The sequence below is a fragment of the Garra rufa genome, chromosome 24 (assembly GCF_049309525.1).
Source record: "Garra rufa chromosome 24, GarRuf1.0, whole genome shotgun sequence".
NCBI classification, from domain to species: domain Eukaryota; kingdom Metazoa; phylum Chordata; class Actinopteri; order Cypriniformes; family Cyprinidae; genus Garra; species Garra rufa.
Window position 1 is genome coordinate 33,566,151 of NC_133384.1, and position 15,812 is coordinate 33,581,962.

A 15,812-nucleotide genomic window follows, 5' to 3' on the forward strand; every position below is an offset into this window, starting at 1 on the left:
ATCAACATGCCTGAAGATAAAAAGAACGCGAATGGGTTTCAAGAAGACCTGTTCTGATTTTCTTTCTTTGTAACTGCCTCTCTTGTGGAACAGAGAAGATTTTGATACCCTCACAGGTATCAGCAACCTTTTAACATCTGACGTTTACATTCTTTTAACTTCTTTTCTTATCCATCATCAGGTCAACCTGCATACTTCCGGAAGGAGTTAGAGAACCAGAATGCAATAGAGGGAGATAGTATCACTTTGCGCTGTGAGCTTTCTAAGCCGGTTAAAAGTGTAGAGTGGAGAAAGGGTGGAGTGGTGCTCCAACCCAGTAAGAAATTTGAGATGAAACAGGAAGCATGTGTGCTGGAACTCCATGTCCATGATCTGGAACCAGAGGACAATGGCTACTACACTTGTGATGTTGGAGACCAGTTGACCACAGCATCAGTCACTGTTCAAGGTATCAAATAAAACTCTTAAATCATTTGCAATCTGTATTTTAGTTGTAAAAACTTCTGCTGTAGAGCAAACAGATTGGGTTGGAGGTTATTTAAAATCTGTAGCTTTCTGAATTATGTTCACATCCTCATAAGTGTCACATTATGTATTTGAAGCATCTGGTAATCTACGGGTTGTGTCTGGTCTCTGCAGAGGCTGAGGTTCTCATAGTGTCGGGTATAAAGAATACAGATGTGTTTGTGGGCGAACAGGCAATTTTCTCCTGCCAGCTCTCTCGCCGTGCCAAAGGCAGAGTTCAGTGGTGGCTAGACGGCACTCGTTTGGAGAACAGTACCTTCAGTGAAATAAGTGTGGGTGAAGACCATGTCCATACTCTCAGCTTAAGGAACCTTTCTCCCAATGATTCGGGTACAGTCCTGTTTAAAACAGGTGGCCTGACATCCTCCGCCAAGCTGTTAGTAAAAGGTACCAAACGCAGTGGTTCTTGGCAGTACTTGGCAGCACAGAAATCTTAGGGCTTAAAATTATCAATAGCACTGGACTAGTACTGTGTCCATGAATTTCCTTAATCTAAAAGTCAGTTGCTCACTCTCCTTGAAGTAGCTGAGTACTATTTGTGTTCTTTAATATACAACGTAGACTTGTAGACTTACATTACTGAATTACTTATCCATATTAATAATACTCTTAATCCAAAGTGTCTTTGCAGAGGCTACTCTAGAGAATCCTTTGGTTAAGTTCTTCTCTCAATAATGCAATCCTGATAGAATAGGATTTTATTCACTTTATTCTCTTTTGGGCTTACCATGCCTAGAATTGAGTCTTTTTGTTAGACTTTACTGTTAGGAAAAAGTATACAGTAAGATAGGTCATCATGAAAATCAATGAAAATTCATGGGTGCACGTAGTCCATGTGCCATGTAATTCTAAGCTAAAACAGTGGATTTGGCTGCAATATCACTGCTTGCTAATTACTTACTAAATTGGCATACTAATTATTAAATTCATATACTGATTTTGGGCTTGTATATGGACCAGGGCTCAACGCAAATTTTCTGGCCCTTCCATTAAAAAGCATGATCTTCATATTAATCTCAATTAATCATATTAAAATTGGCTAAGTCCCAAATAAAGAATTCAAATGATTTAAATTAAAAACATTAGATTATTCATCAGAAAAAGTGTCTGCAGAAGTCAGTATATTGTTTGTCTGTTGTTGTAATCAGACAGCCTATCACTATCACAGCAATCAATTTTACTGTCCACAGCAATATATTTTACAATTCAGTTTGTTAATTCAATGGTCTTGCATGCACTTTAAATCGGATAATTGTACACTCATCATTTGTTTGTGTTGCATGTACTTTTTCTATAGATTGGCCTTAGTTTGACTTGACACTGCAACTAGGCATGTGTTGCTTGTAATTGACCATGTCCTTGGTCAGTTTGGAGTAGAGAAGCAAAACACTTACCATGTACATGTATCATGGACTTAGATGATAAGGTTGTAAAGGACGCTCATCAACAGGCTCGTATTTTAGTTTTAAATTACATTAAAAATTAACCACCCAAAACCTAGAAGAGTCTTGAGGTGAAGAACTCTACTTCAAAGTGCACTGGGGTCTTGTGAATATTACTTATCCCCACCACCAATCCTCTATAGATCCCAAAGTGGAGGTGGTCAGTGCCATGGAGGACCAACATTTAGAAGAAAACCAGCCTGCAGAGTTCATCTGTCAGTACTCGAGGCCGGTCAAGGCCGTATGGAAACGAAACGGCATACCTGTGCAAGCAGACGGTCGCAGGGTGATAGTGGAACAGGACTGGACTGTTGCGCGGTTGTACATTAGCTGTGTGGAGCCCCAGGATGGGGGGATGTACTCCTGTGAGGCAGAAGGAACCTCTGTTGTGGCACATCTCAGGGTGCAAGGTGAGCACACCTGTAGACCAAAAGAATTTTTGTGTCAATGGTAACTCAAAGTTTGATGGTCACAAAGACTTGCAAAGACTTTGAGAAATATTAAGTTGCACAAGTAAGGGCTTACCACAAAGGGCTTTACTGGGATACTGAGATTTCTTTCCTTTTTTATTTTATTACTCGAGACAAAAATTGCTTTGCATCTGGCTGGCTATGCAGTAACCATCATGTGCTTTTATCACTGCTACCTTTGCTTCTTACGCTGCTCAATGCTGGATGCTATATGCTAGTGAAATGTTGGAAGAATTGTTAATTGAGTGTGATTGTGCAGGATTCAGCTACTGTTTTAAGTTCAGAAGTTGTTTTTAATTAATGGTCAAAGTCATTGTGTACTACAGCGACTTGTTTTTGCATCTATAAATCAGCGTTTTTCATGCATTGTCTCTTTCTTTCAGCTAAACCAATTGACATTCTCCAAGAGCTGAGTAATGTGGAGACCATTAATGGCGGGGAAGCACTTTTTGAATGCTCATTGTCTCGTCCTGAAACCAAAGACTGCCGATGGCTAATCGATGGTAAGCCTGTAAAGGAATCAGCAAACGTAGAGATTGTCACCTTTGAGAGTGGCAGACGCCATCTTCTGCTTTTAAAGGACTTGCAACCTTGTGAAAACACAAGGATTACATTCCAAGCTGGCACTTCATCAACTGCAGCTCTGCTGTCTGTCAAAGGTACGCCATTTCTGTTGTATTAGCATTAAATTTAGATATTAAGTCATATTTTATCATAAAGATTAACTTTAGTATTACTACTATTAAGATCTAGTTTCATGTTGTGTTGCTGCTAAATGCATAAATGTAAATGTATTTAAATATTATGGATTTGTTCTGTACAGCTTGGCAACTCAAGGTGGTCAAGCCTTTGGAAGACAAGACCGCCGTTGCAGGAGAGCAAGTTGAGTTCACTTGTGTTTTGAATGAACCTGTGCCTGAGAGTGAAGTGACTTGGTATGCAAATGGTGTTGAGCTTAAGAATAACAACCAGTGGGCCATGAGAGCCAGTGGCCCTTCCTACAGCCTAATTTTGAAAAAAGCCCAGGCTCAGCCCACACAGGAAATCACATTTGCTGCCCGGGATGCCTTATCAATGGCTAAACTCATCACAATATGTAAGAGTCCTCAATTGTGCCTGATTTATTATAATTTCTGCTATTATACTCATTGTCTAATGTGTTTTCTTTTCTTTGGCTATTTATAGCTGTGCCTGATCCCCCTGAAGACCCAGAGCTGGTTAGTAAAGGCCCAACATTTGTCACCTTGTCTTGGTTCACGCCCCTCAGTGATGGAGGAAGCCCAATCATTGGTTACCGTGTGGAAATGCGTCTAGTGGACAGTGTTCTATGGCTGCCCTGCCACACAGAGCCAGTGTGCAACACTGAATTCCTGGTTGAAAACCTCATACCAGGGGCAGGTTACAGGTTCAGAGTGGCAGCCATTAACCGTGCTGGTATTGGAGAGCCTGTCCAGCTGCCTCAAACCGTGACGCTCGGTAAGTGGATACTTGCTAAAATAACCAATTTATTGAAAGCAACCTTATAGAGTACATCTAACCAAACTGCCTCTATGATTCCATATAGAAGTCTTGCTGTCAGCAGTCTGCCCTAGATCAGGTTTCCTCACTTCTGGTCCTGGAAAGCTACTTTTTTGCAGACTTTAGTTCTAACCAAAAAATCTTGATCACAGCTGGAACTAACTCTGAAGAAAAGTGGCTCTCTAGGACCAGAATTGAAGAACTCTGTCCTAGATGCTACAGTAGTAGTACAACACTAAAATATATACTACAAACACGTGTATTTTGTATTTGTTGTATGTTGTATTTGTCTTGTTGAATTCTTGCTACATGTCTTCAACTGTTCTTTGAACGGACCTTTGGTCTTCAGATGCACCAGTGACCATGACCAAAATGTTAAGCAGCTCTAAGACCCAAAAAGGAAAGATGGTTCGTTTGGAGTGTGAACTTTCTGCAGAGAGCAAATCAGTCTCGTGGCTCAAGGACAACAGAGAGATAGAGGTTGGTGTCAAGTACCAAATGGTAGCAGAAGGGAAAAGCCAAGTTTTGCTTATAAAGGATTTCCAGTCTCCAGACCAGGGTGTCTATTCTTGTGTAGCCTCAGAAGAGGCAAAGACTTCAATTAACCTCAACCTTGAAGGTACTTTACTTTGCTTGACCTCAGTAATCATTTGTGTATGTCATATTTAATATGAACTTTTTCCAACATCAAAATGTTTACAGGAGATGACACACTTTCTCAGGATGTGGGAAACCAACCTAAACTGCCACCTGAGGCTGCTTCTGAGGGAGATTTACATGCTCTTTGGGATGCAGTGGCCAAGAAGAGGAGAATGAGTCGGGAACCCACATTAGATTCGATTTCAGAGTTGCCAGAAGAAGATGGAAAAGAAAAGGCCCAGAGCAAAGAAGGCAAAGCTTCCGAAAAGGATGTGAAACTTGTTGAGCCAACTCCCAAGATCACAGCAGAGCCTAATCTCTATACAAGTTCTGATGAGGAATCTCTCAGTGGGAGCTTGGTGTCTTACCTCAAGAAAAGCAGCAAGTCCTCTATGACTATGGAAAGCCGCACTGAGACTATTGCCTCCAAGAAACTGTATGAGCACTTCCAGATGACGGAGGAATCTGTTACGAAGACATCTGTGGAGCCCGTCATGGAAGCTCAGGAAGGGGATGAGTTGCTAGAGGCTGCTGTCAAGATTCAGGCAGCTTTCAAAGGTTATAAAGCCAGGAAGGACATGCGACCAGTCTTCAAAGAAGTATTCAAGGATCAAACTAAGGAGCCCAATGGGACAATTCATCTTGAGTGCATTGTGGAGGGTAAGCCAGATAAAGTTCGCTGGCTGAAAGATGGCGAACCCTTAACAGATGGCAAACACCATCACATTGACATCTATAATGATGGCACCTGCTCTCTAGTAGTGACAGCTGCCACAACCAAAGACACGGGTGTATATACTTGTGAAATAACCAATAAGTTTGGTATCTCCACCCACAGTGGCAAAGTCACTGTAGGGTCCCTGCGAGAATCTTCTGGGCGACGCCCCCTTACTTTAGGCTACAGTGCAGATAGCGAAGCTGAGAGCTCCTCAGGAAGCGAGATGGACGAGACTTTACGGCAAGCAAGTAAACGTTTACGACGACTTCTTCGTACTCGCCTCCCTCCAGATGTGGAAGAGGAACCGTTTATAAGTGCGGATGAAGGAGATTTACCTCCAACAGATCTACAGTCTTACCGGGAAGATGATCAGTATATCTACATCCGCTTTGATAACCATACCGAAGCTCAAGTAGCTTCACAGCGCTTCCAGGAAATGTTTACTTACCAAGGAGTGCCTATCGAAACGGCCATCATAGCAGCAGCAGGTTCTAAGGTAGAGCTGCGTATCACTAAGATGGGTCTCTCCCAAGATGGCTCCCAAACCCCAACTCAGGAGCGACCGATGTCTGCTTTCATGACAGGAGCCCCTGGTATGACACTTCTTCCATGTGGTTCTACTATAATTGTTTTTGATGCTGTTGTTTGATTCTTTGTAAGTTGCACGATTTTGTTTGTCATTATTGGGCAGCACTTTTTAAATGTACAACAATTTTGCGACTTGCTTGTTTGTATCTTAAAGTGATGGCATGTCATGTTTCTGCCTGGTTCAGCATTTCTCCTCAAAAGTATTGCTATGTTCTGTTCTTCTCGGTTTTGTTTGCTCTTCCCCGTTATCTTGATCACCTACCAACCTCGCAGCGGCCCCTGTCTTCCTGACGGAGCTTCGTAGCCAAGATGTTCCCGATGGGTTTCCAGTCAGTTTTGACTGTGTTATTGTCGGCAACCCTACTCCCACTGTGAAATGGTTCAAGGATGGAAAGATGTTGGAGGAAAATGACCACTACATGATCAATGAAGACCAGGAAGGCCATCACCAGCTGATCATCACAGCTGTGCTCCCCACAGACATGGGCGTGTACCGATGCATGGCTGAAAATGACAGTGCCATCGCCTCCAGCAAGGCTGAGCTGAGAGTGGACAGTGAGTACACTGTTAAAAGAAAGTGTTAATCAAAACCCGAAACTCACAAATGTAGACAGCTAAATGGCATCCCAGATTAAAACATTTTAACAAAGATGGCACTTTCTTTTACCGGTGCATCTGTGATGTGTAGGAATGCGACTGCATGCGTTTTATCATTGTTGTTTGTCTCTAGATGCACCTACATTCTCAACACACTTAAGATGAATGCTCTAAATATATGTATTTTGATATTCAGAACTAATTCGAGGTCATTTAATCTGTTTTCTGCATTTTTGTTGATTTGTTTGAATATTGAGTGTTAGTAAATGACAATTAACATTTTTCAGTATTTATTTTATACCATTCTAAGACTCAAGATTTCAAGACTTATGCTGTTTGATTATTGATTCAATCTTGTGTATCTTTTAAGTGTCTTGCAGCTCAGACTATGACACAGCAGCTGATGCCACAGAGACGTCTTCCTATGTCAGTGCTAAAGGTTATGTTTCTAGGTAAGATTCATTCATTAAATTTAAAGTGATTTTTATGACATTTTATGTCAGTACTACAAGGATAAAATAGATTTTGCTCAATTCCTACCAAAACAAACATCAGATTTAAATACTAGATCTAAATGGGCTTCTGCTTTTGTTTGGGTTGCTCTTTTAGCTCGGAGCACAGGGACACAGAGGCTTTTGAGTCTGTGGCAGAGGACGAGCAGCTTCCTCAGGTTGTGGATGAGTTACATGATTTATTCCTCAGTCCTGGAGCACCCATTGCCAAAATTAGTGTCAGGGTCAAAGGTCAGCCAAGGTTTTTTCTCTTTTTTTCTTTTTTTTTTCCCCATGGATGCAAATTCTGTTTCATTTCAGATTCTAATTTATCTGTATTCTGATTATTTATGCACTATTTATTCCAAGTGTTTCCTTTTTTGCATGTGCACCTGTTGTAGCCATTCAACTCTAGTTGCTCTAAAGCCTATATCCTTTTCCGTATTCAGTCTATTTTTTTAATTTGTTTATATTCCTAATAAACATGCACATAGTTTTGCATCAAAGTCAAAACTATAATTTTCAGCTGTTGCATTAGCAGAATTTAAATGGGTGGCAAACACGTTCAATGTTTTTCTGCAGGATTTCCCACACCAAGGGTTTACTGGTTCAAAGATGGCACCCCACTCCAGGCCTCCAGCAGAATCGTACTGTCGACTGAACGAGATCAGCACAGTCTTGAGATTTTGGATGTTAAGCGCGAGGACACCGGAGAATACTCAGCATACATTAGCAATATAGCTGGCTCTGCCTACTCTTCAGCACGACTGAGTGTATTGGGTAAATATTCCTTTTATACTTAAAGGATTAGTTCACTTCCAGAATGGAAAATTCCTGATAATTTGCTCACCCATATGTCATCCAAAATGTTAATGTCAATATTCAGATGAAAATAAATGAAGGTTTTTAAAGAAAATATTCCAGGATTTATATTTATATAGTGGACTTCAATGGTGGCCAATGGGTAGAAGGTCTAAATTGCAGTTTCAGTCCAGTTTCAAAGGGCTCTACACAATCCCAGCCTCTTTAAAAAGTATATTAATTGTTTTCTTTTAGAAAACTATCAATGATATCACTTGATAAGACCCTTATTATTCAGCTGGAATTGTGTAGAGTCCTTTAAAGCTGCACTGAAACTGAAATTTAGACCTTCAACACGTTGGGTTCCATTAAAGTACACTATATGGAGAAAAATCCTGGAATGTTGTGTCCTCAAAAACCTTAATTTCTTTTTGACTGAAGAAAGAAAGACATGAATATCTTGGATGACAGTAAAATTGTTTTCCAAATTAATCACAGTAAAAAAAAAAAAATCCAAATTAAATGTGCTAATCAAATTCTTAAATGTTTTTCTGTTTGTTTCATAATTTTCACTAAATAGCTCCTGGAGAGCGTCCAGCACCTGATCAGGGACGAATGAGAGGTAAGCATCTACCATGCAAACAGCGTGTGGGATTATAAATCATTGTTCCACATGATGTAAGATGCAAATGCATTTTAAAATTTAAAGTACTGATATGAAAGCTCATGCATGCATGTGATTTGCTACACCACTTGTTATTTTTCCACAAATAGATTCAAAGGTGCCACTTGTGCCACCACGCTTCCTGGAGAGGTTCAGCAACAAGAGGGTGAAACAGGGAGCAAGTATAACGCTGTCAGTCAAAGTGGAAGGTATGGTGTATTACCACAATATATGGACATATTTTACATGCAATTTTGAGAAATAGACCAAAGCATTAAGCATAATGTGAAAAATGGTGAAATATGTAAAGCAAATTTACTGTCTTTCAAAGGCTCCCCAACTCCATCGGTAAACTGGTTAAAGGAGGTGTCAGATAAGGATGTTCTGTGGATCAAGGCAGACACACCAGGTTACAAGGTGGCCAGCTCTGGCCGTCAACATAGTCTCATACTCATGGAAGTAGAAAAAAAACATGCCGGCATGTACACTTGCATTGCCACCAACCGTGCTGGACAGTCAGTCAACACAGCCAGACTGGATGTGGAGACAGGTCAGGAACTCATGGTTCAGCTATTGACATGACTTCTTTTTAAAATTAATATTTTTTAACCTAAATTATGACTGGCATGCATACCCTTTTCATCATGCCTATGTTTTTGTCCAACAGCACCAGAGCAAAAGAAAGTGGGGCCAGAGTAAGTTTAAATAAAAAAAGCTTACAGCTGTCATTTTAGATATTTTTATTCATCTAAACATTTTAAGGTTTTAGAGATTTAGATTTTTGTTTGTTTGTTTGTTTTTCAGGGTTTTGGGAATTACTATCAGCCCACCAGATGAACAGGGCAAAGGTGAATATTTGATATTAATGTTCTTTTTTTTTTAGTCCATTAGGTATTTTTGAATTAATCAAAAAAAAAAATAAAAAAAAAAATAATAATATATATATATATATATATATATATATATATAATACAAATAATTACTGTGGTCACATGTTAGGAGAGATCAAACTGCCTTCCCTGGGTGGAGTGGGTACTGAAGAGTTCTTACAAAAACTCACAAACCAAATCACAGAAATGGTCTCGGCCAGGATAACTCAAGGTAAGAGAAAACACTTTTTTTTTGCTTGTTTTTTTTTTCAGTCAATAATAAAGCTAAATATTAAGCAATATGTATAAATGTATTTCTTGATTTGTCAGTTTTATAGTATGTTATTTTGCACTTTTAATCTGGCTAATGTAGTCTTTCTCTACAGACGCATCCTAATATTCACTCAAAACAGTGTGCACTGTTTTTGAATGAGTTTAGCATGTGCTCAAATGCTTTTAATTTATGTCACAGGATGTACTAAGTACTGAAATGGAGTACACCTGTTGCACATTCATCTTTTCAAATAATTAATGACACTTAAAGAACAAGTTTTGTCTATTTTCCTGAAGTTCCCTTCTGTTTTATATGAAAAAAAAAAAAACGTATCTCTCTGGATCCCTCAATTCCTGCGCAGCTCACTGACTCCATTCTTTTGTCTATCCATCAAACTATCCATCCATCCTCTCATCCCTCTATTCACTCACATTCTCATTGAAGCATTGATTTGTTCAGACAGCTTACAGAACCATCAAGTGCTCCAGTGGATGAAATCTTGGCCCAAAGTAACCAGTATGTATCCGCAGAACCTCCAGTGTAACACACCAGAACCTTGACTTTTTCTCCATGAGGCGATGCTGTTGTTAATCACTTTGCTCATCAGTTTTTAGTCCCTCGATATTTTAAACAAGGAATTAATTTAAGGCATTGTATAAAGTTAAAAATGCTTTAAGTATTGCCTAGTGGTAATAAAGTCATGGTTCTTTAAAATCAGGGCCATTTGTCACAAAATAAAATGGAAATTCTGAAATTCAGTGGAAGCAGTCTCATTTTTACACTTTCAAGGTGTCTCTGTTTCAGTATACACAAAGAAAATGTGATGAATGCTCGCTGCCATATTCGTTTAGATGTATGAAGTTGCATGCGCGATACATTAGTGTTTGTTATTTAAAAAAGCATGATATAGTGCATGTTAAATTGCAGGAGAAACATATAGTAAAGTATTAGTTATTATATTCTGAGTCATAAATGATTAAATTATTGCTTGTTTGTCACTGTTGTTATTTGCATCATTTCTCTGCTTCAACAAAAGCAAAGGAAGAAGCTTGTTTGGTGATTATTCTCGAAAATGTGCTCTAAATGATTAATGGATGAATGAATGACTGAGTAAACTTAGTTAACTCTTATTTAAAAACACTATTTCAAATCCAGTGATTCCCAAACTTTTCAAAACACCAACATCTCTTTATATCTTATTCATTTCAAATTATCATGGACTCCCACCATGCTGTCATGGTAATACCTCGAGACACAATTATTACATTTACCAGTAATTAACCAAATAAACCAATTTACACTTATTTGAAGCGAAAATACTTACACATTTGAAATGTAGACTAAATAAAAACGATTTTTGTTGCTTACCGTCTCTTTAGGTCATCGAAACAAGAACAGTTTTCCTCATGAAACATGCTCAGCATCCATTTTGAAGAGATTTTAGTTTCCAGATGCAGATTTCCACCAGTTTGTTTCTCTTCGGGCTGTTTGTCTTTTAAGTAAATACACGTTTGTTAGTACATTTTAGTGTTAGTACGTTTTAGTACGGAGGTTACGGTATAACCGTCTGTTCCGTCAATTAGCGGTATTTTTAAAAATGGCGCCTATATTTTACAGCGGAAGCATTTGTCATCGCGATAAAAATGTACACAGGCGATTAAACGGCATTAATGTAATTGTAAATAAATTACGCTAATAAAACACTAACGACTCGCATCAGCTAGTACAAATATGTACACCTATAAAGAATAAACTCTTAAAATCATTGTATTATTATTAATTTTTAATTCATATGTGACCCTGGACCACAAATTTGGATTTATGCAACACCTGAAAGCTGAATAAATACGATTTCCATTCATGTATGGTCTGTTATGATAGGACAATATTTGGCTAAAATACAACTATTTGAAAATCTGTAATCTGAGGGTGCAAAAAATCTAAATACTGAGGAAATCACCTTTAAAGTTGTCCAAATAAAGTTCTTAGCAATGCATAATCAAAGATTAAGTTTTGATATTTTCACAGTAGGAATATGATCTTCACTGATATTTTTGGCTTAAAAAAAATTTGATTATTTTTGGCTATTGCTACAAATATACCCATGGTACCCAAGAGTGGTTTTGTGGTTCAGGGTCACATATGTCTGTCTGCATACCACAGTTTGGGAACCACTGTTGTAAAGATATGTCTAAATTAGGCCAACCACACAAACCCCATTATTAAGGATGTTAATGGGCCTATATCAGGTTTATATTTTGAAAACCATTTAAACCAAATTCTGAAGTACGTATATTGAAGTTGTGTACAGTTTTTTTGTTTTGTTTTTTTTTTACTTTGAAATGTTTGTATTCAAATTTCATGTCCAGGGGCCTCATTTATAAAGACTTGCGTAGAAACCATCCTTGATTTTATCTAAGAACTTTTCTGATTTGATCGTAAGAGCGATTCAGAGAAATGAACGTACCACGAAATCCATGCGTATGCCAGTCATTCGGTTATAAATCACAAATGATCGTGGAATTGTGTGCAACTGAATGTTCCGCCGTCGAAACGCCCCTGCTTAATTAGTTAACATATAAAATGAGCTCATTCCTAAAGCAAAAACTCTGTGACAATGGCAAGTAAAAAGGAGCGCAAGAAATCAAATTATAGTGAGGCTGAACTATCTGCAATACCAGGCATTACCACAAGGAAACGGTCGTACGCCAAGCTGGAATCTGACGTGGAGATAAATACTTTTCCACGTCAAAGACGGTTTTTATAAATCTGTACTTTGACGTGGATTTGATCGTACGAACACTCTAAGATCAAATCAGTGCGTAAGAAAGTTTTATAAATGAGGCCCCAGGTTTATGTTTTCAAATTCCATTCTGAATATGGATCTGCTGATTTTTATAATTGAATATCTAAGCAAATGTGTTTTAGTCTCATGCAAATGTGATGCTAAATCCTATTCTGTCAGACATGATACTTAACATTGTTGTGACCAAAATTGACACAATACTTTTTCTTCCTCTATCCTTTTTGTCCCTATCTGCTTCAAGCTTCATTACGTGTCCCAGGAGCTGACAGCGATGATGAAACAAAAACACCGTCTCCGTCTCCATATCACGGCCGATCACGCCCTCCATCTCTGATCGCAGACTCATCATCTGAGTCTGATGAAGGAGATGCCAGGGGAGAGGTATTATAAATATCACACTCTCAGTGTCAACAACAAGCTAATTTTATTATTAAAACTAATGTAAATGTATCAGATCTGTTCACATAAAAGTGTCTGAAAAGGGAAACTAAAAATGAACGTGTAATGTTAGAATCATAATTCTGTAGTTCACAATTAATCATCAGTTGACAGAAGTAAATATACAGTTGAGGTCAAGAGTTTACATCCCACTTTTAGAATCTGCACAATGTTAATTATTTTAACAAAATAAGAAGGGTCATATAAATGCATGTTATTGTTTATTTAGTACTGAAGTTAAATTTATCTGATCTTCAAATTCAAAAAGTTTTCATCCCCTGACTCTTAGCATCTTTTATGTGAAATATGTTATCCAGGAAGGTACTAAATTAAAATTAACATGCATTTTGTATGATCCCTCTTATTTTGGTAAAGTAATTAACATCTTGCAGATTCTGAAAGGGGGATGTAAACGTTTGACCTCAACTGTAAAAACAGAATCCAGAGCGTTCTGATCAAGGGTAAAGAGCGCAAGTCACATTTTCCAAATGCTCTGTTATCATTAATGCATCTCTGCAGATGTTTGATATATATGTGGTGACCGCTGACTACACCCCCATGGGAGTCAGTAAAGATGCCATCGCCTTGAAAGAGGGCCAGTATGTGGAGGTTCTGGACTCTGCTCATCCACTTAAATGGCTGGTCCGCACCAAGCCCACCAAATCCAACCCATCTCGGCAGGGATGGGTCTCACCTGCATATCTCGACAAAAGACTGAAGGTCAGTATAGTATCATTGGAAATATACAATACGGCGAAATATTGATTTTAAATTGTGCATTAGTTTCTTAATTTCTTACTGATGATGTAATGGTTGCATTGTAGCTGTCTGCGGATGTAGCAGACCTCCCAGAAACCACCAGAGAAGAAGTCACAGAGACAGAGTACAAGAAGAAGCTCTGGTAAACTTGGACACATTAAAAAAAAAGCAATGTGCAATTTATTTTGTGCTACTTTAGTAATTAAACCTCTGTGTCACTTGTATCTAGTCAACTTGTCCAAGAGCTAATCAGCACAGAAACAGAGTTTCTGAAGGAGATAGAGTTTGTCACATCACACCATCTGAAGCGTGTGGATGAGGAGAGCACACCGCCTGAAATCGCCAGCCAGAAGGAAACCATCTTCCGTAATATCAGTGATTTGAAATCCTTCCACAGCAGGTACAGAATTCAGACAATCAACTCTGCTTTTTGTTCAGCATGTTCAGTTTACATTCTTGAAGGGATAGTTTACCCAAAAACGAAAAATTCTGTCATTTATTACTCACCCTCATGTCGTTCCAAATCCATAAGACCTTTGTTTGTCTTCGAAACACAAATTAAGATAGTTTTGAGGAAATCTGATAGCTCTGAGACACGAAGAAGAAGAATTGTTGAATGAAGTTGTTATTTTAGTTTTTTTGGAAGACAAAAAGTGTTCTCGTAGCTTCATAAAATTACGGTTGAACCACTGATGTCACATGGACTATTTTGTTGATGTTCTTGGTACCTTTCTGGACCTTGAAGGTGGAACAAACCTTGCTGTCTATGGAAGGTCAGAGAGCTTTCAGATTTAATCGAAAAATATATTAATTTGTGTTCCGAAGACCAACTTCTTGCAGGTTTGGAATGAAATGGTAGTGAGTAATTAATGACAGAATTTTCATTTTTGGTTGAACTATCCCTTTACAGAGTATGTAAAGTATCGTTTTCATTTATGTGCAAGTCTAAACATACAGATGTGACAAAAGGGAAATGCATAATGAAGTTGATTGTTTTCCAGCTCTTTGCTGCCTGGTCTGCGTGATTGTGACACAGATGATGACATTGCCATGCATTTCCTGAAAAACTCTGAAGGGTTTGAGAAATATCTGCAGTACCTCATTGGACATTCGCAAGCTGAGTCCATCATCAGTGAGAAAGAAGTGCACAAATATTTCAAGGTGGGTTTAAAAAATTGCATTAGAAAAAAAAAAAGATTAAACATTTAGTTTTTCTCTGTAATGTGAACGCATTTGGTACTCAGAAGACGCAGAACATAACATGTTTTATCTCTTTTTTTATTAGGATTATACAGTCTCAGAGCTGGCAAATGTTGACCCCTCAGAGGGTCCGGTGCTAAGCATCAATGCTTACCTTCAGAGACCATCGGAGAGAATTCTGAAGTACAGAGCTTTACTGAAGGTACACAATACACATTTTTCAAGGTCTAATTGTAGGCAGTCTCCACTTTCAAACCGCTAAATATTTATATAAATATGTGCTTAGAAATTGTGTGTTACACATTTCCAAATTTCCAATGATTTAACTCTAGGAATTGATTCGGAACAAAGCGAGGAACGGTCAGAACTGCTGTTTGTTGGAGCAGGCCTATGCCATGGTGTCATCCCTTTCTCAGCGCTCAGAAAACACACACCATGTATCTCTCATAGAGAACTACCCCGCCAATCTGGAGGCATTGGGAGAACCTATTAGACAGGTACAGTCCATAATCTCAAATATTGCCATTTAAGGTGAAATATAATTGCTTTGTGATGTTTCAATTACTTGCTTTCTACAGGGGCCTTTCACTGTTTGGGAAGGAGCTCCTGGAGTTCGAACATCTTCCAGAGGTCACCACCGCCACGTCTTCCTCTTCAAAAACCATGTGGTCATCTGCAAACAGAGGAGAGACACGAACACAGACACCCAAGCATATGTGTTCAAGAATATGATGAAGGTTGGAGCTTTGCAAAGTGATGCACATACTGTATTTAACACAAAAGCTCAATTCTGAACATTCAAAATGGCCAAATACTATCCAAATGTCTTAACAAGATTTCTCACCCGTCCATCGTTCCTTTGATGCAATGCAGTTGTCCTGTCCCCTTAGCAGAAAAACACCCCCAAAGCATAATGTTTTCACCTCCATGTTTGACGGTGGGGATGGTGTTCTTGGGGTCATAGGCAGCATTTCTCCTCCTCTAAACACGGCGAGTTGAGTTGATGCCAAAGA

The 15,812-nt window shown here is 38.7% G+C and overlaps 1 protein-coding gene across 1 annotated transcript in view; it reads left to right on the forward strand.

Annotated features, from left to right (window-relative positions):
* Positions 1-15,812, forward strand: part of obscnb (obscurin, cytoskeletal calmodulin and titin-interacting RhoGEF b) — a 56,919-nt gene that overhangs the window by 34,141 nt on the left and 6,966 nt on the right. Inside the window, exons 47-73 of the mRNA XM_073830612.1 lie at positions 182-448; positions 640-912; positions 2,111-2,377; positions 2,821-3,096; positions 3,261-3,533; positions 3,623-3,913; positions 4,305-4,574; positions 4,658-5,905; positions 6,174-6,455; positions 6,868-6,949; positions 7,107-7,240; positions 7,571-7,768; positions 8,370-8,411; positions 8,564-8,662; positions 8,785-9,003; positions 9,121-9,148; positions 9,258-9,301; positions 9,453-9,554; positions 10,056-10,112; positions 12,644-12,783; positions 13,360-13,560; positions 13,665-13,741; positions 13,829-13,999; positions 14,601-14,760; positions 14,885-15,001; positions 15,132-15,296; positions 15,378-15,536. Coding sequence (XP_073686713.1) covers positions 182-448; positions 640-912; positions 2,111-2,377; positions 2,821-3,096; positions 3,261-3,533; positions 3,623-3,913; positions 4,305-4,574; positions 4,658-5,905; positions 6,174-6,455; positions 6,868-6,949; positions 7,107-7,240; positions 7,571-7,768; positions 8,370-8,411; positions 8,564-8,662; positions 8,785-9,003; positions 9,121-9,148; positions 9,258-9,301; positions 9,453-9,554; positions 10,056-10,112; positions 12,644-12,783; positions 13,360-13,560; positions 13,665-13,741; positions 13,829-13,999; positions 14,601-14,760; positions 14,885-15,001; positions 15,132-15,296; positions 15,378-15,536 — 5,642 coding nt within the window. The remainder of the gene's footprint in view (positions 1-181; positions 449-639; positions 913-2,110; positions 2,378-2,820; positions 3,097-3,260; positions 3,534-3,622; positions 3,914-4,304; positions 4,575-4,657; positions 5,906-6,173; positions 6,456-6,867; positions 6,950-7,106; positions 7,241-7,570; positions 7,769-8,369; positions 8,412-8,563; positions 8,663-8,784; positions 9,004-9,120; positions 9,149-9,257; positions 9,302-9,452; positions 9,555-10,055; positions 10,113-12,643; positions 12,784-13,359; positions 13,561-13,664; positions 13,742-13,828; positions 14,000-14,600; positions 14,761-14,884; positions 15,002-15,131; positions 15,297-15,377; positions 15,537-15,812) is intronic.